The 26,123-nt window shown below is 44.6% G+C and overlaps 2 protein-coding genes across 2 annotated transcripts; one reads left to right on the forward strand and one right to left on the reverse strand.

Moving 5' to 3' along the window:
- Window positions 1-2,370: 2,370 nt before the first annotated feature.
- On the forward strand, window positions 2,371-19,603 carry STRA6 (signaling receptor and transporter of retinol STRA6; the record flags this gene model as incomplete). The annotated part of the gene is made up of 16 exons (XM_083371749.1): window positions 2,371-2,448; window positions 4,895-4,980; window positions 5,132-5,271; window positions 6,289-6,455; window positions 7,503-7,628; window positions 8,858-8,920; window positions 10,504-10,571; window positions 11,264-11,366; window positions 11,446-11,623; window positions 14,801-14,876; window positions 15,011-15,144; window positions 15,476-15,593; window positions 15,888-15,989; window positions 17,185-17,348; window positions 18,489-18,626; window positions 19,425-19,603. The coding sequence occupies 16 exons, from the start codon at window positions 2,371-2,373 to the stop codon at window positions 19,601-19,603; spliced, it is 1,920 nt and encodes a 639-aa protein (XP_083227875.1).
- A 761-nt stretch (window positions 19,604-20,364) lies between these two features.
- On the reverse strand, window positions 20,365-25,579 carry LOC310645438 (immunoglobulin superfamily containing leucine-rich repeat protein-like; the record flags this gene model as incomplete). Its single annotated transcript, XM_083371145.1, has 2 exons — window positions 20,365-22,288; window positions 25,517-25,579. The coding sequence occupies 2 exons, from the start codon at window positions 25,577-25,579 to the stop codon at window positions 21,008-21,010; spliced, it is 1,344 nt and encodes a 447-aa protein (XP_083227271.1). The 3' UTR covers window positions 20,365-21,007.
- Between the last annotated feature and the right edge of the window lie 544 nt (window positions 25,580-26,123).

The following is a 26,123-nucleotide window of genomic DNA, read 5'->3' on the forward strand; positions in this document are numbered from 1 at the left end:
GAATATTGGTGTGCAACTTTGAAAGTTGTTAGAAACCAAGCTTGACATTTACAAGTGGGCTGGAGAAGGGTGTGTGTGTGTGTCAAGTTGTTTAGCAGTATTTTTCAGAAAACAGTTAAGAGCTTCTCTCTGGGTTTCATCGCTGTTAGGAAAATGTATATCGTATTTATGAAAATCAGCCTACGAGTATTTAGGGGTTAGTACTGTTCAAAGAAATCCATACATTTAAGATGGGGGGGCAGGGGAGAGAGAGGGACTTGACTTTATCCGTAATTAGTTTAGCAGTTAGCCCTTGGATGGGATTAAACATCAGCATTTCTAACATAACTCACTAATTCTGCCCCAAAGTAGGATTAATGGTGCATAAGCAGCTGAGACTGAATTGAAACATTCTTCGCTTCCCTAGCCTCTACTCAGAGGGGTGCAAAACACAGAGGAAGCTTTGATGCTTTCCTGTTTGGGTTGGTTTGCATCCACTGCTGTGAATTCATTTATCACAGAAGCCTGGACTGCAAAGGTTGGGAGACATTTTGAGGATCACCTACTCCAATGTTTCTCAGCTTCAGTGTTCAGATCTGTGGACTTCAATCCCCAGAATTCCCCAGCCAGTTGAACTCTACAATTCTCAACATTGCAAAATACTGAGTTAGTCCAATCTCCTGTCTTTTAGAGGAATCCATTCTTATAACATTCCCATCAGATGACTATCCAACCTCTGTTTAAATTGTTCCAAAGAACTCACCATCTCCCGAGGCTGTTAGTTCTGTCATTGACTGACACTTAACTGTTAAAAAATTTTGCTTGGTGTCCAACCCAATCCCCTTCCTTACAAATTTAAATCTGTTGTCTCTTGTCTTGACATCCGGTCAATGGATTGGACAATTCTGCTCCATCTCATTCCATCCTGAAATATAAATTGCCCGCTGGTACCTAATGCCATCCCTCAATCCTTCAACCTAGAGATCATTACTTTCTGCTGTTACCCCCAAGCTCTGAATCGGCTTTCCAAGGATCCTCATAGGGTCACATGTGATACCTTCTCCCCACTCCATTCATCATCCCATGGGCTGGATCCAAACACCTCTCCAGACTGTATCACAAATGCCTGGATTCCTTCTGGTGTAACTTGCCACCCTCCTGTGTCAAACCACTGAACTGTAGGAAGAAACTTCCTTTGTGAGGCAACTTCGTGGAGGAACTTTGGTTCCTTGATCTGATTCTTCTCGTTCAGGCTAGATATTGCATCCTTCGGGGCCAGAAAGAATTTTGAAAGCCTTCCTGTCGTAGTTGAACTTCTCTTAAGCAACACAGTCTTTCTGAACGGTTGGCCGATCCTGCATTTTGAGCTAACGTCCGTTCCTAAATTTTTGCTTGCTTTGGGACCTTGCCTTCAAACATATCCTTCAGAAGAATTTAACATGCAAAACACTGGTGCACCGGAGTTCCTTCTCAAGCCCTTACCACCCTTAGATATTTGCCCTTGAGGGATCTCCAAAACTTTTTCCAGAAAACCTCGCCAGTTAGCCTGGGTATATTCTGAGAGGGAACGACAGATTGCAGGAAACGAGCTATTCCCCCCCCCCCCCGATTTTACAGGAAGTTGGTCTAGCAAGAGAGGTGAGCTTTCCCCCCCCCCCCCCCTTATTTTTTTTCTTTTAATTCAGAAGCTTTCTTCAGTGGCTGTAACTTTATCCAGATTCAAGCTTGGCCAACTCAGAAGCTTTCGACTTTTGTTGAAAAGTCATACAAAGAACTGGGCTGTTTTTCCCACAGGGCTGACAAACTAACATCCTGTGTTCTCTGGGAGGTAGTTCTTGCTGGATTTTAACAGGGGAAAGTCATTTCAAAAACCCTAAAACGCACTTCTTTTTAAATTATCAGGGCACCACAAAAGCAGTCCTGAAAATAGAAAATAGAAAATCTGTTGCTTGCTTGGATTCATTTTAATAAGCACCTTCAGTTACATTTCCGTGGCACTCCGTCTTCGTAAATCCAACTAACCATGTGATACATATTAAAGCGCTTAATCTTTGCTCTCAGTCAAGCCTTTTGGCTTGATGAGCTTTGGGGTTGCTTTGGGTTGCTAAAATTATTCCTTTTAGTTTTCTATGCTTTCTGTGAAAGTGGCACAATTAACGTCTATTTTTAAGCCGCTATTTTAAGTGAGTTAGTTTCGTTGAAGAACTGGGGTAGGGGGTAACTCTGGGGGAAAAAGACATTTATTTTCCTTACTTGGATAGAATGAAAGAAGATAAAAGAGATATTTTTTTCCCTGTCCTAAGATGATGTTGGTCTAGATTTTACAGCTCTCAAAAATGTTGCTTTCTGAAACAGGTGCTCTTTTAAATGGTTGTGATGCTTTCTTGCAGCATGGCTTCAGACATGATCCCTGATTGCCAACTGACTGTCCCTTTTGATCTTTATCACTGCAGCATGGCTCCCATTTCTGTAAGTATCTTAGGGGGGGGAAACAAGTTTGCAAATGAGGCTTTAGCCTTCCTGGGTCACTTGGCAAAGAGGTAAGAGGGAACAGGACTTACAGAGAAAGGAATAGTATCCAAAATATCTTACACAACATTTGTGAAGCTGATTGGAATCGGTGATCTGCCAATCCATGAAACAGACCATGGTTTCTCAACTTGATAACTTGAAGAGGTGTCAACTTCAACTCCCAGAATTCCCCAGCCAGCCAAGGGAAATTCTGGGGAATTCTGGAAGTCTCCCCACCCCCACCCCCGTCTCCAAGCTGCCAAGATTGAGAAACACTGGAAGAGACCATTAATTTGATACTATACTTTAGCTGCAAATATCTAACTTTATTTAACCAAGAATGTAAATTATACTCAGTGAGCTTAAGGAAAGTATTAATTTAAGGACGTCAGAAACCACATTCATGTGGAAGGGAGGGAGGGAGGGAGGGAGGGAGGGAGGGAGGGAAGGAAGGAAGGAAGGAAGGAAGGAAGGAAGGAAGGAAGGCATAAGCCAAAGTTAGTTGTTGTGACAGTCTAGTCTAGGTTTATTCAATTTTTCTGACTGGCTGGCTCACACATTTTGGACTCTTTTGACTGCTGTCATCACCACCGCTTCATAGTTTTGATCTTCACAACAGCCCTGTGAAGTAGGCTAAGGCCAGATTGTGCAAGAGTTAACGGTATAGTATTTCTTCCGCCAAATTTGGCAGTTCAAGGTTTCTTTGCCTGTCCTTGTTTGTGTTGCCATAACAACTATCTCCCCACCGTGAGCAGCTGTAAAGAATTGCTGCCAATGTTTTATGCGTAGTGAAATTGTGGGGTTACCCCCCCCCCACACACACACACACTTTAATATCCTTTGTTGACAGCTGCTGAAATGTTCAGCTGCTGGAAAAGGAGTTTTGGACCGATATGGTTTACAGTTTTGAGAAAGTTTAGGACTGTGTTTTAAACACTGCAAAATCCCTATATGCAATATGGCAGATGGCCCAATCAAAAAGATGGCTGGGAATAAAACCATTTTATATATATATATATATATATTTAAAAATGCTCTTGGCCATTTGGGGTCTATGGAAGAATTTGTAATTGAAACAAAATCAAATCCATGAACAGAAACTTCAAATCGGGATGTGAAGTTATGGAAAGCAAAGAATGAGAAAAACTAGAGAGGAAAAATCAGATTTTTTTTTCTGGGCTTTGGTGTTTTTTTTGTAAAGTCAGGTGATCTCTGAGCTTGGTTGTCTTTTTGCAAATGTTTGATTACCAAACTGGATAACATCATCCCAGGCCTTAGGCCCCGAGTGTGCTAAGGGCCCCGTTTCCCATCTATATTATTTTTTTTTATTTTAACGTCCATAGCAACCATTTTACTTAGTGTTGTATATATTTATGCAGTGATGATGTTACCTAGTATGGTAATGAAATGTCTGCAACAAAACAACCAAGCCCAGAGAGCACCAAGAACCCCACAGTCCTCCCCCTGCCTCTCCTCCCCCTGCCTCTCCTCCTCCTGCTCCTCTCCACAAACCCCACTCCCTTTTTTGCCAGCAGGCCCAGGGTGATTGGAAGCCCATCCAGTGGTTGGATTGTTGCCATCAAGGGGATGGGTGCTTGTTGGGTTTCGTATTTGGAGTGTTTCATTGTCGGAGTCACCATGAGTTGAATGGCCATGTACTTTTTCATAAGGGACGCGGTGGCTCAGTGGGTTAGGTTGCTGAGCTTGTCGATCAGATGGTCGGCAGTTTGGCGGGTCGAATCCCGAGTGCCGCGTAGCAGAGTGAGCGCCTGTTACTCGTCCCAGCTTCTGCCAACCTAGCAGTTCGAAAGCATGTAAAAATGCAAGTAGAAAAATAGGGACCACTACGGTGGGAAGGTAACAGCGTTCCGTGCGCCTTTGGCGTCTAGTCATGCCAGCCACATGACCATGGAGATGTCCTTGGACAAGCGCTGGCTCTTCGGCTTTGAAACGGGGATGAGCACCGGCCCCTAGAGTCGGAAACGACTAGCATGCATGTGCGGGGGAACCTTTACCTTTATACATTTTCATAGATTAGATTAGATAGATAGATAGATAGATAGATAGATAGATAGATAGATAGATAGATAGATAGATAGATAGATAGATAGATGATAGATAGATAGATAAAGATAGATAGAGAGATAGAGAGATAGAGAGACAGATAGACAGACAGACAGACAGACAGACAGACAGACAGACAGACAGACAGACAGACAGATAGATAGATAGATAGATAGATAGATAGATGTCTGGGTCATTAGGTGGGTGGAGGACCTTAGAAATGCAATCTATGTTGTCTTTGTTTTTATTTGGTCTTGGTTTGCCATCCCTAAGAGCAGAGGGATAACTTCATTGGTGTAAGGAATCGGGCTGTGTAAACACAAGGGATCTTGTCTTCCAGCTGGTTATACTCTTGGTTCTCTCGCTGTTGGTGAAAAGGAAGAAACTCCACCCAGATTTCTGGAACGGAGCACCTGGACTATTGAGGTAGTCACTCGTTGGTGCTGGGGGGCGTTGGGAACCCTTCGCCTCTCAAAACTTTCCTGCAGAGGCATTCCATTCCTAGAACTGATTTTTCTTTTTGTTTGTTTTGTTTTGCTTATTCTCCCTCTGGCGTCCTGACTGTCGGCTTGCCCAGCCCTATGAATTTCTTGGAAGAAACGCAGAACAAAGGATTGGCTATTGCAGTCTTTGGCATTCTCTTCTCTTCACTGTGTGTCCTGTTGTTGGACAATGACCCCCTGCCTTTCATCTCCAACTCTTCCACACAGAATCGAGGTAATCTCAGAGGGTCTCCAATGTGAAGAGGGGATCTTCTCCAAACAGGCATCCTCAATGCATTGGATCACATCCTCCGTCTTTCAAGTTAGCCGTGTTGGCTAAGAATTTTGGGAGCCGTGGTCCAAGGTTGGTCGATAGCACCTAGGTTGATAGAAAATGAGGACCATAATCTTTTTTTTTTTTTTGTGGATGATTAAATTTTTGGAAGACTTTCATGGCCTCCAAGGTCCATTGAATTTGTCATTCTGTAGTAGCGAAAGAATACGGAGGACAAAATACGTCCACCTCACCCAGAACATCAGTAACCATCCTGGAGCTTCTAACATGGGCTAAGATTGGCTGCTTCCCAGACATACCATAATTAAGAGTTGTGGTTAAGAGTAGTGTCTAATCCAGCAAGTCAACTCCTTCACAAGAACATTAGAAATACCTCAGTAGATCAAAGCAAATTTATATCTTCCTTTCTCCTGGAGAGAAAGCAACAGAAGTGGGCATAGAAAAACTGCTAACTTGCTTTTGACCCATGCCGATTGACCTTAATAAAAGATACTGCCTTCCTCCACCATGGTTTTAGGTGAAAGAGGACTTCGAATGGACCCAGCTCTGGTTTTTAAAAACCATTTTAGCTAAGAGCAGGAAGAACAAACAAAGGGTTCAGTAGAAAGCCTGCCATTTCTGCCTTGTTAGGTAATTTCCTGGTTTTGCCTAAGGCAAGGTTTCCCAACCTTGGCAACTTTAAGAGATATGGACTTCAACTCCCAGAATTCCCTTGGATGGCTCCTTAGGTCTCCTGACCTAAGGAGAAGATCAGTCCAAGGTCTGTTAGCCAACAGTCATTATTGTTCAAGTAAATGTCCCATAAATTGTCTCCTATGGGAAATCTGATAAAGTCCCTTTAGCAGAGGTCATGGCAATCCTACCCACCCTTCCATTTGCATTGTGCCCATGACTTTCTGCAGAAATACTTGGGTTCTTAATGTTGGGCCTTCTCTTCTCCTTGATTTCTTTCTCTAGAGTACTGGAAGATGCTGGCTTTATTTTATTACCCTGCCTTCTACTATCCCTTACTTGCATGCGCTACTGTCCAACACAGAGTTGGGTACCTGCTTGGCTGCCTGCTGTCCTGGTGTCACTGTGTGCTCTACATCTGGCAGAAGGTGGAATGTCCTCAGTCACCCAAGGTAAAGACAGAGAAGGATGCTGATGGGGAGAAACCGGGCAGGAGCCAACTAGAGGAACAGCTCTCTCATGTGAAGCCTGGAGACTTTCTGCCCGTATGATATATCAAGGTTCTGGAGAACTTTGGGACTCCAATTTTGGATTTTTATCAATGTGGTTGGGCCAAAGAATCAAAATCTACTAATTTGAAGCAGTTAATAGTGACTCCCCAAGTAAAACCATTTCTGCCTTTATCATATTCAGAAGAACATCCTGGGGACAACTTCTGGAGAAGTTCTGAAGGCCATACTTAGAGCTGGGGGATAGTAATCTGGGGCCACAGTTGCATGCATGTTTTGATCATGATGCTTCAGAAGGTCCATGGCTGCTTATTACTTATGTTTGCCTAACTCGGCTAGGTAGATTTTAGGACACCACCGCTGCAAGCTAAAGGTGAGGATAGGTCCCAGAAGAATGAGGAAGGAGCTAACTTGGAAGCAAATTCTCAGGAATAGATAGGGCATGGGGCTCTTCCCAGGTGGATTTCAGACCAGGAATCATTCATTACCCATACATTGGACAAAGTGGATGCTTTGAATTACAGGAGTAGCAAAATCTCTGGATTTCCCATCAACTGCAGTGTGTTCACAGCACCCAGAGATGATGGCAGAAAGCAATTAGGTGCACAGCTTCTAATTCACACAAAAGCTTATTCTGAGTCTCTCCAAAGGCACAAAGATGAAAGAGGTCAAGAACACCCTCTGGGAGTTCCAGAAGATCTGTAGAAGGGGTGGAGAGCAATTAATCCACTCTCTTTGCTCCTGGTCTTGCCCCTCAAAGCAATTCACAGAGGACTTAGCAAAAAGGGACCAACTCACTCTTTTAATTCATCCACCAATCAGTTGCTGTGGCAGAGAATTCTGGTCCATAAACCACAATCCCTGGTTCTGGAAATATTTCCCAGTGTAATATTAGCCATTGAGGGATTGTGACCGAGATACAATTCATCTTCTGAGTCTCAGTGATAGTTTCTTTATTGTGGGTTTTTTTTCCTTACACTTTCTTTTCAGATTTACAGATATTATTCCCTGCTTTCTTACCTTCCTATCATTCTGTGCCTCGCCATGCTGAGCCTTTGGTACCCCGTGAAACTGGCCGAGAGCTTCAAAGGGGACGCCAAGATGGCAGCAGAGAAGGTAACCTCTCTTGGCATTGCCCTCTCGAGCTCAAAAGGTTGCGACAATAAGCCGCAATAAGAAGAGACCACCAGCTTTCATTTCCCCCAATAGATCTCATAGAGGGTTTTCCTGTTCTTAAATATTACTTTACACAGGCAATCCTCGACTTATAATTATTCATTTGGAGACCGTTCAGACTTTCAAAGGCACTTGGAAAAATGTGATTTACAAGCAGTTTTCACACTTGCAACATCCCGGGGTCACATGGCCACCGTTTGCAGCCTCCCCAGCTGGCTTTCTAAAAGAGTCTGGGAACCTCAGAGTGAATTTTACTTCGGCAATACCCTGCCGTGTATTCAATAAACAGTAAGAATTTCGGAATGAAATGATCCGGGGGGGATTTATTTGGATTCTCGTGCTGGATGTTGACACAAAGTCAATGGGGGAAAGCTGAGTTCACTTAACGACTGCATGTTCAGTTAACAAGGGCCAGGTTTGCTTAACATCCATGGCAAAAAAGAATGTAAAATTGGCCAGGATGCCTTAACAACGGCCTTGCTTAGCCATGGAATTTTTCTTGCCCCGGTTGTTAAGTGTGAATCACTGCATTGTTAAGTGAATAGCACGGTTGTTAAGCGAATCTGGCTTTCCCCATTGACTTTGCTTGTCAGCAGGTCGCCAAAAGTAATCGTGGGATCCCCTGGGACACGGCAGCCATCATAAACGTGAGCCGGTTGCTCACATTGTCTGGATTCTGATCACGTGACCACGGGGATGCTGCAACGGTTAGGGTCATAACTCGCTTTTTTTGATGCCGTCGTAACTTTGGTTACTAAACAAATGGTTGTAAGTCAGGAAGTACCGGTATGAAGTACATCCAAAATGTAGGAAAAGAGAGCCATGGGTTTAAAAAAAAAATATCTGCTTTTTTCTGAATGACCTCTCATTGATTTATTTGTGTCAACCCAGCTTCTCAGCCCAAGAAGATTTGAGTCTTAATGTTCCAAGGAGAACTGATGCCTTATTGTACAGCTTGTACAGCGGCTTGTTGGCACAACGGTGTTGTAATCCCCTGGGATGGTTGTGTAAGAAATCCCTGCTTTGCAAACCAACAATAGCCAGAGGAATGCTTGGTGCCCCTGTTTGGAAATTTGCATGTGATTTTCAGGTTTCACCAATTCCAACCCGTTTATATAGGATCCTGAGAGGAAAGGGATATGTTTCTTTTTTTCTCACTGTGTCCCCAGCCATCTCTCTCTTTTCGTCACAATTCTCAGAATGACAACGCCATTCTTCTTCTTTCGCGCCAGGTGTGGTGGGGCATCTGCGCTGCCATGTAATTAGCACTTTTGCAACTGTTATCTCGACTCGCGGAGCAGATGGAAATTATGCGAGACATTTTTAATGGGTGGCAAGAACCAGGCCTATTTCTTTCATTCTATTTACTTGCTAAAAAAGCACAGGGAGAGCATAGGAGAAACAGCCAGGAGAGGCCGCTTTGCAACCATGTCGGTGTAGAATAGCAATTTCCTAACGGTGGGGTCCTTGTCCCAAAGGTGCTTTTTCAGGAGGCAACTGGGTTTTCTTGTTTTTCTTGAAGATGTTTTGCTTCTCATCCAGGAAGCTTCTTCAGCTCTGGTTGGTTTGAGAGAGGGGTCAAAGAGGCCATCTATGTCAAAATTGAACAGCCCTCTCTCAACAGAGGCCGGGGGGGAGGGGAATCCAACACCCTCTATCTCCAGTCTACCACAGAGCCCTTTCAGCAGTTCCAAGAAGGCTCCACGCCCACTTGCACCACTCCGGTGACCCTGAGGAGATAGATAAACCTCCAAGTGGCCTCAACAACTCTCTAAAAGAAGGCAAATGGCCAGCTGTCTGCAAGGAGCATCAGTCCATTCCCCACCATCCAGTCAGAGCTGAAGAAGCTTCTTGGATGACAAGCGAAACATCTTCAAGAAAAATAAGAAAGTCCAGTCACCTCTTGAAAAAGCCTCTTTGGGATAACCATGACCTGGAGGACTGAAAATCTCCATAGACATCCTTGGTGCTCTCTGAGAGCAAGGTGGTTTCCTTGCAGATGTTTCATTGTTCAGTTAGGTAATTTCATCAGTGTAGTGAGTGTGACTTGTTCCGTGTTTATACATAGTAACTTCTTCTTTAAGTATTGGTGGGGATATGGTTTTCTCTTTAGTGACAATGAGGTTATTGTTTTCTGCTTGGTTGATTATTTGTCTGGTGTTAATCCCTGCTTATCTGGGTATTGGTTGTTGGATGCTGGCTGCAGGCTGAGCTACTGAATATCAACAGGAAGCAAACCCCAAACTCACTCACACGGATGACGCTACCTAGTTGGCTAATGAAACATCTGCAAGAAAACAAGTTCAGAGAGCATCAAAGACTCTACAGTCCATCTCTTTCTCCTTCTCCTCCTCTTTCTTCTCCTCTTCCTCCTCCTCCTCCTGCCCCCTCCCTTTGCTTCTCCTACACTCGACGAGCCCCACTCCCTTCTAGCACTGATGACATTACCCAGTTAGGTAATTAAATGTCTGCAAAAAACCAACCACGTTCAGAGAGCACCAAGGACCCCATAGTCCTCCTCTTTCACTCTGCAAACCCCTCTCCCTTCTAGAACTGATGAGGTTACCTAGCTGGGTAATGAAACATCTGCAAGAAAACAACCAAGCTCAGAGCGCACCCTGATCAACCCCAAGCTGTAAATATTCTCTTCTGTAAATCTAATCTTCTGCGACCACATTTCTGTTTTTAGGAAGCTGCAAGGAAAGGAGGGAGGAGAGGGCAAAGTCTGGAAGGGGAAGAGGGTTGATTTCATGGATTAAGAGAAGCCCCCCAATTATTGGAATCTCATCTTGAGTATTTCCTTGTTTGCTGGAAGGTTCCAGGAAGCAGCTATTATGAAGACTATTTGAAGCACATCCTGACTAAAAGAATACCCAACAAAAGGTGAGACCTCAATTTGACCACCCAAGAACTGGAAGATCCCAAAACAAGGGGTTGGTGAGGACCGGCCTTGTATTTATGGCAGACCTTCTGAACTTCTTCTTTCAGCATCAATGGAGTGAAGCCAAGAAGGCTTTCGAGTCTCCAATCCTACTTGCGTACATTTGTATACACACCCCAGAAAGGTACTGCATTTATATATATATATATCTTTATATAAAATATATTTATATATTTTCCAGTAGGTTCTTAGGAGATATTGGATGGGCTTAGGCTAGCTTGTTTTGTACTGCCGTTCTATTTTGGTGGTTGTTCTGGAAAGATCTCCAGAACATCTACATCTTCAAGACTGCCACATATGTTCTGAAGCAATGAGCTACAGAGAAGTTCTGTATCTCTTTGACTTTCTCCTTCTCATTATGGGACTATTTTTCAACACAATCCATGTACTGAGCTAATTTGTCTTCTGAGTCTGTTGTGCTTCAAGTCTCACTAACCCTAGCGACATCCCCAATGGGCAAAATTTAGCTAGCAAATTTTTGAAAGACCACAGGTTCATCCCAAAGATGCTTTTTCACGAGGCAACTGGACTTTCTTTTTTTTCTTTGAAGATGTTTCGCTTCTCATCCAAGAATAACTATGACCTGGATGACTGAGAATCTCCATAGACCATGGGCTCATGTTCTACCCATCAGAATATGCTTCTTGATATGTAGCCCTGGTTTTGTGATTGCAGGTTTCCAGATCCCACTGAAGCTGGCCCTCTCTCTAGCCTTGGCTGTGTTAGCTGTCTACCAGGTAAAGTACACCACAGTTTCTTCTCAACCTGCCCGCCTGTGGTAGGACCAGCCTCATCTGTTGCTCTTCTGGTCTGCAGGTGGCCCTTCTTCTACTTGCATCCTTCATCCCCAACATCCAGATCATAAGAGCTGGGATGACAAAAGAAATGACAGCACTCTTTGTCCAGTTTGGTATAATTCCTTCCAAAAACCCTGCCAGTATTCCCGGAGACAAAGAGTTGGCAACGGCTAAGCACTACATCTGGTCACTGGAAGGTATGTTTCTTCAATCTTGGACAAGAGTGTCCATTTCAGTGCTTGGCCAACTGCAGCTGGAATGAAGAGGGTTCTTGCAGAAGGCAAGAGTTAGGTCCAGGAACTCAAAACAAGACCAGGCTAAGATGGCATCTGCTTAAAAGGAATTCAATGATCAATATTGAGAAGGAACAAGTAATGACAGTGCTTGCTTATTCTTGATTGTCTCACCTCCCCCAGCAAGATAAAAAAATATACAGTGGTACCTCGGTACTCAGTGTTAATGGGTTAGAATTAGAATAACGGAGTTGGAAGGGCACTTGTAGGCCACCTAGTCCAACCTCTTGCCCAAGCAGGAGGTCCTACACCATTTCTGACAGATGGCAGTCCAGTCTCTTTTCGAAAGCTTCCAGTGATGAAGCTCCCACAACTTCTGAAGGCAATCTGTTCCATTGGTTGATTGTTCTCACTGTCAGAAAATTTCTCTTTATTTCTAGGTTGAATCTCTCCTTGATCTGTTTCTATCCGTTATTCCTTGTCCAGCCTTCAGGTGCTTTGGAAAATAGGTTGTCCCCCTCCTCTCTGTGACAGCCCCTCAAATATTGGAAGACTGCTGTCATGTCTCTCCTGCTCCTTCTCTTCACTAGACTCGCCATGCCCAGTTCCTGCAACCGTTCTTCATAGGTTTTAGTCGCCAGTCCCCTAATTATCCTTGTTGCTCTTCTCTGCACTTTTTCTAGAGTCTCAACACCTTTTTTTTTAGTGTGGAGACCAAAGCTGTGTTCCAAGAGGAATGATGACTACCAAAAATGATGTGAGCCAAACAAATTTTTCCCATAAGGAATAATGTAGTGCAGACATGTCAAACACAAGGCCCGGGGGCCGGATCCGGCCCGCGAAGTGGTTTCATGTGGCCCACGAAGCCATCCTGGAAGCAGTGAGGGAACAGCCCCCACTGCCTTGGCCCTGGCCCAGAGACCCTCCTCCTGCCAGAGACCCCCAGTTCTGTCCCACTCCTGCCCAGGCCCCCATAGGCACCCTTGATGCGAACGATGTAGAGCTGGCCATGCTCACCCAGTAGGCCACAGGCACTCTAGCCACGCCCACCCAGTAGGCCATGCCCACCCAGGCCACACCCACCCGGCCCCCTGAGGGCAACCGCAATGTTGATGCGGCCCTCAATGAAATTGAGTTTGACACCCCTGATGTAGTGAGTCACAAAGCAGCCGACACTGACAAGTTCTAACTTGCGTATTGAGCACCAAACAAACGATGCGTACTGGGACAGAATTTTCATGTAAAAATGTGTTGAGTACCAAATCTGATGAGTTTCAAAACAGTGAAGTACCAAGACACCACAGTATACTTAAAAATGATATTTTTTGAAGAATGAAGCCAACTCAGTGGGACAACCCATCCTTTGCAAGCGTCACCCAAGATCTATTCTGAATATGCAATTCAACAGTTTCATTTGACAAGCTAATCAGCTTGATTGAGAATGTCTCTTTGGATCATGCAAGTGAACTAAATGGATTTGGAGATCCAATTCAGTTTTTATAAAAAAAAAAAAGTCAGACGCCTGCACAGAAGTCCGTTGGTTCTTCTTGAAATCTCTTTGAAGGCACGCTTAGATTCATTTCAACTGATGATGTTGCAATTTGATTCTGCAACGCCGTTGAAAAGAAGGGGTGATTCAGTCAAGTTGCCTTCAAATCAGAGGTCTGAATCACAGCTTCCGACATCTTTAATATTTAATATATGTCAGCAAACCGGCTTGTGCTCAGATGTGCTTTTGTTGCAGCTCTGAATGAGTGCCTGTTCCTTCCTTGGAAAGAAGGAGCTTTAGTTATCCGTGCCTTAAAATAGGTCTCTGGACTGAGGCTAAACCGAACACAGGAGCCAAGGCATTCTTTACAAATCCCTGGTGAAAATAGAATAATTTCAGAGATGTTTCATGGTCTGTAAAACTTCCTGGAATTTTTAAGAGCCTAGACGTGTGGGATGTTTTTAAAAAAACGTAATCAGGAAACTGTCAAAGGTTGGGGCAGATTTTAAGAAGCAAGCAGCGCAGAGAGGCAGCAGAAAGGCCTGCTGATTTTGCGCTCGTCAAGGCATCTGAGAACCAGGTGCCTGGAGCAGAAGGCCTTGTGACACAACGAAACTACAAAGAAGGATAGAAGGGGGCATCAAATCCAACAACCCACAATGGCCGGCTGTTCCTGTTACCTCCAACTAAACTAAGCCCTTCCCTGTCCCAATATCCTGGTTCTTCCTAGGCCTAGAATTGAAGGAACATTCTTGGAAAGAACAGAATTGGAGTTGGAAGGGATCTTGGAGATCATCTAGTCCAACCCCCTGCTCCAGCAGGAGACCCTACACCAGATAAATGGCTGTCCAGTCCCTTCTTTAAAACTTCCAGCGTTGGAGCATTCATAGCTTCTGGAGGCAGGCTGTTCCACTGGTTAATTGTTCTAACTCAGGAAGTTTCTCCTTAGTTCCAGGTTGCTTCTCTCCTTGATGAGTTTCCATCCGTTGCTTCTCATCCTGCCTTTGGGCGCTTTGGAGAATAGCTTGACTCCCTCTTCTTTGGGGCAGCCCCTGAGATATTGGAAGACTGCTATCATGTCACCCCTGGTCCTTCTCTTCTTTAAACTAGACATACCCAATTCCTGCAACCGTCCTTGGGGAACAGAGTTACTATTAACTTGGCCCTTTAAACAAAACATCTGCAACTGACAGAGCAGATACTTTTTATAAAGGTCCACAATAGCTGATATCTCTGCTTGCCTTTGGGCAGATTATCAATGCATTGCAATTTTTTTTAAAAAAAATAGGGGTTTTATAAAGACACTAGAACTCATACCATGTATCAAACCTCCATGTAAATTACAATCAGGAGGCTGGGCCTGTCGTTGGATAATGCAGTTACAATACTGAGCAGATTCTGGTGGACCCCGAGAGGCTGAAGAAGAAAACTCTACAGATTCTGAGAGATGAAAAAAATAGAAACATCTGTTTAGAAAAGTACGTAGAACGCTATGGCTGCTGTAGATCAGAAATAGCTAGATTTGCACCTCATTTGCCTGACCCTGACTGAGATCTGGGAGGGTTTTGTTTCAATCCTGTGAAAAAGCTACAAGCTTTTAGGAATCCTACAGCCTTTGTCTAGATCCCACTCTGCCGGTTCCTGTTTTGCAGTGTGTTTCATCTCATCCTTGGTCCTCTCCTGCCTGGTGACCTTCTGCATGTTACTGAAGTCCATGGGAAACCACAGGTGAGGCTTCTTCCCAGGGTTCAGAGGTCCAAAGCCCATCCTCCTCCTCCTCCTCCTCCTCCTCCTCCTCCTCCTCCTCCTCCTCCTCCTCCTCCTCCTCCTCCTCTTGATCACATGTTCTCCCTGTGTTTCAGGACTAATCTCCGGTGTCTCTACCAAGGGGCTGTTGAAAAGGTTTTCTATCGTTCCTGTAAACTCCAACCTTCTCAGCAATCTCTCGTATGCTGGATGCAATTCACGGGTTTCCAGATCTCATTTGCATGCCTAGGTAACTGAGGAGCCCTAATCACGCCTTCGAAGGTGGGAATAGAGAGTAGTAAATTGAAAAGAATGTGCTGGAAGAAGGTCGTGCCAAACCACATCCATACTGCTGCCGAGAAAACTGTATGGATGTGTCCTCATGGCCACCTGGAGTCAAGCTTGTATTGAGGGAGTCTTTATTATTTTCCTGGTCTTATACTCCACTTTCTGGGCAATAATTGGGCCGCAAATTGAAAAGGGTGCTGTTGGGAAGAGGTGATGGTGGCCCTGAAGATCAGAACGGATGTCCATCTGTGATCTTCCTTGCAACCCACCGGGCATTTTTATCTCTATCCCAGCTCTGCTCATCCAACACATTGTCTTCTTCATTTGCATCGTGTGTTTCACTTTCCTGGTTGTTGTTCCACTGCAGTCTGGCACCAACATGCATCTTTTCAAAATTGTGCTGAATTTGTGGTAAGTGTTCCACAGAGCCAAGCTTGGAAAATAACATGGTTTATCTGCCAGCCAGACCCTTATGTTCAACTAGCTACTTTTTTCTCCCTGAACTAAAAACTGCCAAGCTTAGCTCTATCTATTTAATGTTTCTTTACGTCACTGTTAGGTCTCGGGGAACAATCATTTCCCATTTCTCTAACATTGCATTTGTTTCTAGTGTAATGACTAGAACAACCACAATATCCGAAATTGTTGCTTGAAGAAACTTGGATGTTCATCCATCGAATGATGGCTTGTTTTGGTTTTCTCTAGGCCCTTCTGGTTGACCTTGGTTGTTTCATTCATCGCCCAGAACCTGCTGGTCCGCTACTACTTCCTGGAGCGTGACCGTCTACCCAGAGAGTTGACCAACAGGTGATTATTGAAAACCATCCATCATAGAATATACCAAGTAGATTGATATATCATCTGGAGATCATCTGGTTGAGATCCTTAGTAGCCTGTTCTGGAATTCTGCAAGGAACGATGATAAAATGATGAAAAAGAAAGCATCAATGATGGCCATGTTGGACCACCTGACTATCAAGTCCAGAATGGACCACTCAGACTGGCCACATCTGCCCACTTATAGGAACGGATAATGCTCTTTTTGAGATACACAACATTTTAGATGAACAAAAAGGGAAGGTTGGGAAAGACCTTGCAGGTCATCTGGCCCGATTACCTCCATGCCGTACTACAAGACCCTTGATAGATGACCATCAGCTTCACTTTTACACACCTCCAGCCAACAGAGTCCACCACCTCCTGAGTCGCCTGTTCCATTGTTGAACAGTTCAGACCTTCGCCAATTCTTTCAGATGGCCAGTCACCCTTTACTTCCTTGTAAATTGAAGGCCCTTCTTTAGGTTTGGCAGTGTACGGCTGTGAAAGTTGGACCACAAGAAAGGCTGAGCACCAAAGAATTGAGGCCTTTGAACTATGGTGCTGGAGAAGACTCCTGCGAGTCCCTTGGACTGCAAGGCGATCAAACCGGTCAGTCCTAGAGGAGATCCACCCTGACTGCTCTTTAGAAGGCCAGATCCTGAAGCTAAAACTCAAATACTTTGGCCACCTAATGAGAAGGAAGGACTCACTGGAGAAGAGCCTCATGCTGGGGAAGGCTGAGGGCAAGAGAAGAAGGGGACGACAGAGAATGAGGTGGCTGGATGGAGTCACTGAAGCAGTAAGCGTGAGCTTAAATGGACTCCAGAAGATGGTAGAGGACAGGAAGGCCTGGAGGAACGTTGTCCATAGGGTCACGATGGGTCAGACACGACTTTGCAGCTAACAACAAGAGTTTTTAGGTTTTATCTTCTGGAGCAGATCTGATCGGTTTGGCCCGATTTTTTTTCTACTTCCAACCCTTCCGATATCCTGACGACTCCTAAAAACTTCCACCAACTTAAATGTTTTAGGCAAGAAGGAATTACATAATACAGAGAGCCATCCTCATCGGTGTTGATGTTACCTGAACATTCATTATTATATCATCGCAACCCATTTGTGTATATGTGTGTGTGCTTCTGTGTGCTTTACTCATGACCGCCTCTGCTTCCCTCTTATGCAGGCGAGCCTTTTACATTGTGACATACATTTTTTTCCCCATCAATGTCCTCCTGGGGTTAATGGCAGGAATCTGGAGAATGGTGATCTCAGCGCTGTACAACATTGTTCATTTCTGCCAGCTGGATGGGAGTCTACTGGGCCGTGAGGTCGAGGGTTTTGATCCAGGTATGGAATACAACACACACACACACACACACACACACCCAGCCTCTTTTGCCCTGGCTGCATCCTTCCCTTTTGTTCAGGATGCCTAAAGCTTTGTTCATAAGTCATATGAAGCCCATGTAGATTTGTTGGGTTGCAACCTAGTGCAAAATGTCCACGGAGTGTCAATCATGCAGGTCATGCTTGTCCCAAAAATATTTTTCATAAAAGACAACTGGACTTTCTTCGGTTGTTTGTTTTTTTTCTTTGAAAACCTTTCACTTCTCATCCAGAACTGAAGAAGCTTCTTGGATGAAAAGCAAAATGTTTTTAAAGAAAAAACAAAACAGTCCAGTTGCCTTTTGGGGAAAGCACCTGTGGGACTAATGCAATATGCAAACTCATCCAACCTGGTCTATGGGAACTCAGCTGACTGACTTAAGGTTAAACAGGTTAGGACAGCGGTCCCCAATCTTTCTGGCTTGGCAGCCTGGCAGGGAAGGACAGGGGATAGTTCCCTGTGATTGGTAGGCAGGCGTGCGCAAGGGTGTGCAGCTCAACAAATGGAGCCAAGCGAGTTTTGCGCACAAGCGGCCGCCACTTGCCTGAGGGGAGTTTCACATTTGAGGAGAGCTTTGCATGCATGCACATGCTCAGCCTCTGCTCACACGGCCCGGTTTCAAACAGGCCGCAGCCCGGGGGTGGGGGACCCCTGGGTTAGGACGCCATGGAACACCTACATTAAATCAGAGGTCCCCAACCTTTTGGGCACCAGGGACCGGTTCTGTGGAGAGAGGTTTTTCCGTGGACCGGAGGATGCGTGGTTTCGTGTGCTGCCTGCATCCTGCAGATGGGGCTTTGCTTGTTTGTGCGGACCGGTTGCTGGCATGCCGCGGACCAGGGGTTAGGGACCCCTGCATTAACAAACATTTATCATATAATCTTTTTTTCAACTCTATGGGCAGCCTTAAAAGTTGTTTCTGGAGAGACATGAAACAAAGTTGAGTCTTCACAAGGTGCCTTTGTCATTCATGTCTTTGTCTTCTTGTCTGTCGTGTCTTTGGACACGTCTAGACTAATTTGCTGCAATTTTAACCTCTCCCCTTTCTCCTCTTCCTTGTGTTCCACCAACGTCACCCCCTTCCGTCTCTTTTCTCGCAGGCTACCGTACCTACTGCCAATATTTGAAAATCGAGGTCAGCCAATCCCACCCAGTAATGAAAGCCTTTTGCCTCTTGCTTCTCCGCTGGCACAACGCCCAAAATATGCAAACCCTGCAGGTCAGAGATGTGGAAGAAGGTAAGGGATCGGCCGAGGACCAGGTCCAGGAGCAGAACGAGGGGAAAGCTGCAGCAGGCAGATGGAGTAAAATGGACCGACAGCTGCCAAAGTCGCTCCAAGCTTTCCTTTCAGATAGACGTAAACAGGTAGTCCTCGACTTACAATCGCAACCGAGCCCCCAAATTTCTGCTGCTAAGCAAGACAGTTATTGAGTTTGGCCCCGTTTTATGTCCTTTCTTGCCACGGGTTATTAAGTGAATCACTGCAGTTGTTCAGTCAGCAACACCGTTGCTAAGCGAATCTGGCTTCCCCATTGTCAGAAGGTCGCAAAAGGGGGATCACATGACCCCGGGACACTGCGACCGTCATAAATATGTGTCGGTTGCCAAGCGTCTGAACTTTGATCATGTGATCCTGGGGATGCTGCAACGGTCGTACGTCTGAAAAACGGTAATAAATCGAGTTTTTTAGTGCTGCTGTCACTTTGAACCGCTAATAAACGAACTACTGTAAGTTGGGGACTACCTGTATTAAACACTCGAGAGAAATAAGTCTGAATCATCATCAGAATAATTGCCTTGCTTTCTTCTTCATCTCTCTTCTACATCTCTATCCTGCTTTAAAAAATCTTGTTTCTCTAATTTACCAGGTTTGTTTTTTTTTAAAGCCTGGAATCAGATCGCATGAAACAAACCTATCAAATCATACTCACCACTTACTCTCTCCTTCTTCTGCACGCCCTTGCTGATTTTCTTGAAGCTGACCCCCACACAACCGTCGAAGACCACCGTTTGAACATGATTCTTTTCTCAACAGGAATCAAACTCATGAAGACCACCAGTTCAGCACCCAAAGCATCAAAGGGTCAACAGAACCGGGTCCGATGGCACCTGGCGTATACCCTCATCAACAACCCTTCCCTATTGCCCTACCGCAAAGGGGCTCTTGTGGATGCGACAGCTAATGGGACAAAAGTCAGCCTCACCAAGCCTTGATGGAACCAGCAAGCTTTCTTGGAAACAACGGATTCCGATCAGGAGGTGGATTCCATCACGAGTTTTCATCTTGGGGTTCTTCAAGTTTTTCTCCATGCTTCTTTCGGCCTTGTTCATCTACCTTGACCGTTTTTGTAGACTTAGAAGATGACAGAGGCTTATTTGCCCTCCCTCCCTTCCTTTCCCACCCCACCCCACCTCAGGACAAACAACCCTTGATGGGCGTGAAACCCATGCAAAGTTTTGGAATTGATCCAAAGCTGGTCTGTTTCTCTGCATAACAAGATGTTCCTTAACATGTGTCCTCCTGTTTTGTTTTGTTTTTAACATGGGAAACCTGTCAATGTTGCCCTTTCATACATCTTGGGTTTCGAGGCCTCCTGAAGTGCTGGGCGCACCCTCAATCTTGGGGGCTCACTTTTAGCAAGAAAGCAAGCAAAGGATGGTAGGCTCATAAGTTAAAAGCAGAACAGAGATCGGAGTAGTCCTCAAAATGGGGATTTTTTTGAGGGTTTTGCCAATGTAAGTAATGGGTTCTTTTTGAATGTTAGGGGTGGGTGGTGTTTGAGATGGAGAATTTGTGTAAATGCATTGAACAGACCTCTCTATCTTGTTTAAATTCCCAAATACACTATTCCAGGTTGTCTAGATGGATGGTGGCTATTCTTCAGTGGAATTAAAAGGTTATAAATATAGAGAACAAGAAACTGGACAATCAAAATATACGCACAAGATAGAGGAAAAAAAGACATTTCGGGCGTTTTAATCCCTCCAGTTCTGATAGGTTATATTGAGAAAATCCTACATAGTTGTGTCCCTCTTCCTGCCAAGTTATGGACTTGCGTCTCCTTCTCCTTACCTTGGCCAACTAGGGATGACCTCCCATCGCCTTTAAATTTAAAACAGCTCCCATTTCAGGACCTGCCCAGATGACTACCACACCCCTAGTGAACGTAGAGTAATTAAAGAGTACAGAAACCTGATGTCTACTACGTTGAAGAATAAACGAAACGTCACTGTTAGTCTCTTGGAGAAGGTGTGCTTCTTCTTCTTCTCCTCCTCCTGTACTTCTTCTGGCCTCCTGGAAGTCAAACGCTGGAAGGATGCATTTGATGAAGAAGTTGTTTCGACGATGATGTTGGGACTTTAAAAAAAATATAGCTAATAAAGCTGATTTGCCTGATCAAAGGGCTGCCTATCAGGATTTTTATTTTATTTTTCTTACATTGTTTTTCTCACATTGTTTCTTTTCTTACTCAAGGATATGGGGAAACCTGCCCCAGTTCAAACAAAGATTCTTGATCTAGAACAGAAGTGTGAAAATTTGACCTAAACTAAAAGCTGCCGTGGGCCATACTGTAGAAGGAAATCAGATTTTCTACACAATCCCAGATGGCAAATGTCTTAGCTGCCATGGGCAAGCAAGAAGAACAGGGATAAACTCCAAAAAAACAGCGGGCTTTGAGTTCCTCCATTGCAAACCGTCTTGGGCTCTGTAGGAGTCAAATAGACAAACTTCACGTTTTCTTCAGATATCAGGACTTCTTTGATGTCACAAGTTTTGTTTGGGTTCTTGCTGGCTTGGAGATGGTTCTTGAGGAAAGTGGTGGGCTTCTCAGAGCCGGTCAAAGCCACATGGATGGAGGCCTCATGAAAGCCAACGTCGTTATAGGCCTGGCACGTATACATGCCTTCACTGGCCTTGCTGAATTTGGTGACAGCCATGGATCCATTTTTGAAGACCAGAAAGTGCCCTCTGCTCTGTGAAGAGCTTGCAGGATCTAGCAACAAATCCTCTTCTCTTTCAATGTTGGGCCCATCGATGGCCACATGTTGATCAGCTGTCTGGATTTTCCACCTGATCTTTGGTGGGGGTTTACCCACGGCGTTGCAGTGCAATTGAAGGGTAAGCCCATCCTTCAACTTGCTATTACCCAGGCTGGAATGATAGACCAACTGGACTGATGGAGGGGCACAGTCCAGCTTCAAGGATCTCCCAAGAATGAGACCTTTCTGTTTCTCTGGAGTAGCGCATGTAATGGACTTCTTCTCTGGAAGTGAAACCAGCGTGCTCTGTAGCCATCCATCTAACCACCAAATTTTACAGGTGCAGTCAAAGGGGTTGTTGTTGATTTGCAGCTGAGCTAACTTAGGCATGGAACTGAAGGTCCCATCCGAGAGAATAGCCAGCCTATTGTCACTGAGCCAGAGAGAACGAAGGTCCTTAAGGGACTGAAAGGCTTCGGGTGGGATCTTCTCCAGATGGTTGTTGCTGAGCTTCAGCTGTTGCAGAGAGGTGAGGTTGGATAGGTCTCTCCAGGGGAATCTCATAATCTGATTGTGACTGAGATCAAGCGCTCGGAGGTGTACCAAAAAAGCAAAGGTGCCCTCAGCAATGGTGTCAATTTCATTGTAGGAGAGCCACAAACCTTGTAGTTTTGCTGTGTTGGCAAAGGATTCTTCCCCCAATGAGGCAATGTGGTTGACAGACAGGGTGAGGGTGGTGGTGTTGGAGGAGAAGTCGTGAGGAACCATCTGGAGATCTTGGTAAGAACAGTCTGCAACATATCGCTCGTATTTCTTCTTGGCTGCACACCGACAGACTTCCGGGCAGCTCTGGATCCCCACAAAGAGCAGTGCAGTTAGCAAGCAGGTGAAGGGAACCATTGCTTTCTCCTCATTTAGCTGTAAAACAATAACAGTGGAGATTATCTTCCATACTTCTGAGATCTAGTTCAACCCAACCATTGGCCTATAGCTGTGTTGTATCACCTCAGATTGAACATATGCACCACCTGATGGGACTTTCTTTTGAGTGGAGAGAACCAATCTGGAGTGGGGTAATCTAACAGATCTGGTGTCAAGACTTCTGCCCAGCAATTGTATGTGATAGCAAACTCATCCTCAATTTGTCTGCAAAAAAATCATTCCAGCAACACTGGATGGATGAAGTGATAACACTTAGAAAACTATGACAATCAAAAATATATTGCAGCTAGCAAGGAACACTATTTTTATTGCCAGCTTATGGACAACCAGTCTGGAATGGTATAAGGTCTTCCAGTCAAGCAGGGGGGTTGACTAGAAGACCTCCAAGGTCCCCTCCAGCTCTTCTAGGAATGTCCATTGCGTAGATATACATCAGTCTCATTTCTATTTATTTCCTATCTGGATGTCCTTCAACCTTTCAACTGAATTTTAATCAAGAAAAGATCCTCCCATTTTTAAAATTATTATGAAATACGTCCTTTGCATAGACTGTGTTGGCCAAGACATAAAACTTAAGAAACATAGCATCCAATTTATAATTTTCCTGTACCAGTTCTCTTATTTCAAGAGTCAGTTCATGAGGTTTATTTCCACATTATTTTCATGTTGTGTGAATCCAACCCTGTGCTGTTTAATTAATCAATTCTGGTTTAGCCCTGTAAACACATAGACTCAAGAAAGCAGTCCCATCTCTCAACCTTGGCAACTTTAAGATGTGTTGTCTTCAGCTCCCAGAATTTTCCAACCGGCAAATTCTGAGAATTGAAGCCTACACATCTTATAGTCACCAAGATTGAGAAACACGGCCATAATCTATTCCAAATTAGTGTGCTTCTTTTGTTATCTTGTTGAACTGCTACGCTGACCTCACAATTCTGTTGGGAAGAAGTTATCTTCAGCCAATTAGTATGTGTCTAGCTGAAGATGTGCCTTGCCTAAAAACGATGACTTTATAGCTAAAAGAAGAAGGATTTTCTGGTAGATCATCCACACCTCACCACAACACCTTTCCAATAACTCTCTTCTTTCACATTCCCCAAGGACAGTGACCTCATTCTGAGCTTATCCCAATACATGGAGTTTGGGAATAGAACTCGGCAGCTCAAAGGTAAAAGTAAAGTCAGGATTTCAGGTCTTCTTGTATGGTTTTTCTCTTAACCACATCCTGGAATTCAGGTTACAAATTTTGGTTGCCACTAACACAACTGGATTGTTTTCCGTGGACTGCTTAAGAAGTCTTCTTTCCCAGATGTAGAACTGGAGACTTGCCATGCACGCCTTCAAAAAATTATGGCTCCCCTAGTGCAATATATTTTGTTGATGACCTTCAAACTATCTCCAGAAGTTGTGTGTGCTCCAACACTGGAGATTTTTAAGAAGAGATTGGACAGCTATTTGTCTGAAAGAATAGAATAGAATAGAATAGAATAGAATAGAATAGAATAGAATAGAATAGAATAGAATAGAATAGAATAGAATAGAATAGAATAGAATAGAATAGAATAGAATAAATAGAATTGGAAGGGACCTTGGAGGTCTTCTAGTCCAGCCCCCCGCTTAAGCAGGAGAACCTACACCATCTCAGACAAGTGACTGCCCAGCCTCTTCTTAAAAACCTCCAGTGATGGAGCACCCACGATTTCTGGAGGCAGGCTGTCCCACTGGTTAATTGTCCTCACTATCAGGAAGTTTCTCCTTAATTCCAGGTTGCTTCTCTCTTTGATCTGTTTCTATCCATTGTTTCTCGTCCTTCCCTCTGGTGCTTTGGTGAATAGTTTGACCTCCTCTTCTTTGTGGCAGGGGTTGGACAAGAAGACCTCCAAGGTCCTTTCCAACTCCATTATTCTGTTAAGTTATATTAAGTTCTACCTTTCAAAGAGGCCTTCACGAGGAGTGGGTGGCACCAACCAGCATCAATGCTCTGGCATTCTTTTGCTTTATATGTTTCAATGAAAGAGCAGGCTGGGTAGGAGTCTTCATCCTGGCACCCTGGATTTCTAGTAAAGGTAAAGGTAAAGGTTCCCCCGCACATGCGTGCTAGTCGTTTCTGACTCTAGGGGCCGGTGCTTGTCTCCGTTTCAAAGCCGAAGAGCCAGCGCTTGTCCGAGGACGTCTCCGTGGTCATGTGGCCGGCATGACTAGATGCCAAAGGCACACAGAACGCTGTTACCTTCCCACCGGAGTGGTCCCTATTTTTCTACTTGCATTTTTACGTTCTTTCAAAACTGCTAGGTCGGCAGAAGCTGGGATGAGTAACAGGTGCTCACTCTGTTACGCGGCACTCGGGATTCGACCCGCCAAACTGCCGACCTTCTGATCGACAAGCTCAGCGTCCTAATAGGGTGCTGTAATTAAAATCTGATTCTGTAAGAGGCCCTTCCCTGAATCCTCTCAAGTCCTAATCTCCAGTTCAGGTCCGAAGCACTTGGCCTGTGCCTGGAAAAACTAGAACCTGTGCCTCACCTTTGTTTTTCTCTCCTCTAAGCTCAGAACAATCACAAAACCAAGGAATAGTTTAAAAGGCTGGCTTTTCGCAGGTGTGCTGAGGATCCATCCCATTTGATCGGCAACGGATGATGGGGAAGGTGGCCTCAATATCTCTCCAGAGGACCAACGAGAAGAACTTCTTGTATTTTTCACTACTGAGTTTAGCGGCTGCTCAAAAGCTGGAATTCACAGCAAAATCCGGAGAGGCACATTCAACACGCTTGCAATTGAGCTGTTTTCTCGGCATTAATTGAAGCCACCACAGTTTGGAGTCTTCTCTAGAAAAACTTTACAAAGTTTGGTTTGTTCTCTGGTAGAACCCCCCCAAAAAAGCAAATCTCATTTCGTTCCCTTTCCTCTCCGGAATAGCAGTCCTTATCCCTTCCCTCCAATTTTTGCAGCCATTACCCTCCTCCCTCAAATACGCTACTGCAAAAAAAAAAAAAGACGCCATCAGCCCAGATGTTTCCTTTCTCCCAGTTTCACAATCCCTGGCCCTTAAACAGAGTCACTCGGCAAGCGAGAGGAACTGAAATCCGAGGAAAATCAGAACCAGCTTTTTTTTGGGGGGGGGGAAGGCGCCATCCCAGAAAATAAGCAATTTAATGACAACGAACTTAAGACACTAAAAGGAATGTTTTTCTCTTGGTTTTTTACCTTTTTCCAAGCTGCCCTGTTTTGTCTCTTGCGATGTTTCAGGAGGAAAACCTCTACAAGCATTGCGTTGAGCGAAGTCAGAGTTAGGCATTCCAAAAACATTAATAATAATAGAAAGTCCTGCCTCCAATTTGGCAGGAGTTGGAGCAAAGCGGGGGGGGGGGAGGGAGGGAAGGAGTTGATTTTTTGCAGGCCTCACCCAAAAAAAGAGAAATGTTTGGGTTTTTTTCTGTTTAATGGAAGGGGCCTCTGGTGTGCCGTGAGCTTTCTGGAAGGAAATAAACTGCTCATGTTATCTCTGACGGGGGAACATTCAAGGAAAAGACATCCAAAAATTTTATTCCTGATATTCTGGATTTCCACCGAGGGTTCAGACTGATTGAGTTTTTCTCTTCTCCTCATTGATACACACAGATTTTACGTATTTGGTTGTTTAACTGAATTGGGCAGCAGCCCTTCTTACCAAACAGCTCAGGCTGTGTGTGACAGCAGAATAATAGAAGAACAGAAGAACAGAATTTAAACAGAGCTTGGAGGTCTTCTAGTCCAACCCCCTGCTCAGGCAGGAGACCGTATAGGATTAGGGTTATGTCACATTGAAGTTGGA

Source organism: Vipera ursinii (genome assembly GCF_947247035.1).
Source record: "Vipera ursinii genome assembly, chromosome: 11".
Classification (NCBI taxonomy): domain Eukaryota; kingdom Metazoa; phylum Chordata; class Lepidosauria; order Squamata; family Viperidae; genus Vipera; species Vipera ursinii.